The sequence below is a fragment of the Monopterus albus genome, unplaced genomic scaffold (assembly GCF_001952655.1).
Source record: "Monopterus albus unplaced genomic scaffold, M_albus_1.0 scaffold438.1, whole genome shotgun sequence".
Lineage (NCBI taxonomy): Eukaryota > Metazoa > Chordata > Actinopteri > Synbranchiformes > Synbranchidae > Monopterus > Monopterus albus.
The window spans coordinates 91,331-92,572 of NW_018128318.1; the positions used below are offsets into that span (position 1 = coordinate 91,331).

At 41.1% G+C, this 1,242-nt stretch overlaps 1 protein-coding gene across 4 annotated transcripts in view; it reads left to right on the forward strand.

Annotated features, from left to right (window-relative positions):
* Positions 1-1,242, forward strand: part of slc8a2a (solute carrier family 8 member 2a) — a 10,016-nt gene that overhangs the window by 1,040 nt on the left and 7,734 nt on the right. For all 4 annotated transcript variants that reach the window (XM_020587080.1, XM_020587081.1, XM_020587082.1 and 1 more), the window contains exons 3-4: positions 357-584; positions 671-946. In XM_020587080.1, coding sequence (XP_020442736.1) covers positions 357-584; positions 671-946 — 504 coding nt within the window. The remainder of the gene's footprint in view (positions 1-356; positions 585-670; positions 947-1,242) is intronic.

The window sequence follows — 1,242 nt, forward strand, 5'->3', positions numbered from 1 at the left end:
GGAATGCCAAGAGGGAATTTCTTCAAATTTGGCACTAATGTCCACTTAGATTCAAGGACCAACTGATAAATTTTTGGTGGTCGAAGGTCAAGGTCACATGGACCTCACTCTGCCTCATTCCAGTGAATTTGACTGATTGGCAGAAGCATACAGCTGCAAAGCCATAATTCTAGTTCTGCTTATATATTCCAACAAAAAAAAAAAAAAACAAGCATATTCTGACAGACTTTGTGTTATTTTGGTTCTTGCTTGGGTCATAAATGTAGCTACAGTTAGCATTACAAAGGTCTTTGATTTACTTCATGGTGATGTTTGTTATTTCTGTTTTTTGCCCCTCAAATGTTTCACTTTGACAGGTGTGTGGGCACAACTTTGATGCAGGGGAGCTCGGCCCAGGCACCATAGTAGGCAGTGCTGCCTTCAATATGCTTGTGATAATTGGTCTCTGTGTGTGGGTGATCCCTGATGGAGAGTCTCGCAAGATCAAACACCTACGTGTGTTTTTTATTACTTCTTTCTGGAGTATTTTTGCCTACATTTGGCTCTACGTCATACTGGCTGTCATCTCACCTGGGATTGTAGAGGTGTGTTTCTGATTATTGTGTTAGGCTGTATTTTCTAATCAATCAAGTGTGTAAATCATGTAATGTGATATTGCCTGTGTCACCAGGTGTGGGAGGCCTTAGTGACACTGCTTTATTTTCCGGTGTGTGTGATCTTGGCTTGGATTGCTGACCGTCGCCTACTCTTCTACAAATACATGCACAAACGTTACCGAGCTGACAAGAGGCACGGCATTGTGGTGGAAATGGAAGGTGACCCTGCACCCATAAGCAGTGATGTGATTATGGATGGAAAGTCAGATGGCAGTTCATGCCCTGGAAACTCCTCCAGTGTGACCATCTCTGTGCAGACAGGCAATGAACTGGAGCGGAACAAAGATGAGGTAAGACGTGGCTCAGGGACCAGTGCTGTTAACACACATTACAACAAAAAAAAAAAACCGTATGGTGTGAAATCATAGTTTTTTATGTCAAGCTTTGCATTTCTTTTGTATTTTTGTATGTTTGTTTGTTTGTTTCATTCAAATTTGGGTAGACCTTTTCTTAAACAAAACAAAAACTTCTGTAGGAAGACAGGAAGAAAGCATAGAAACATCCTCTATCCTGTCAGGACCATTGGTGATTCTGATGTATTTATAACTTTGAAGCTATGTCATAGCAAAGGGAATATAGTGTTTCC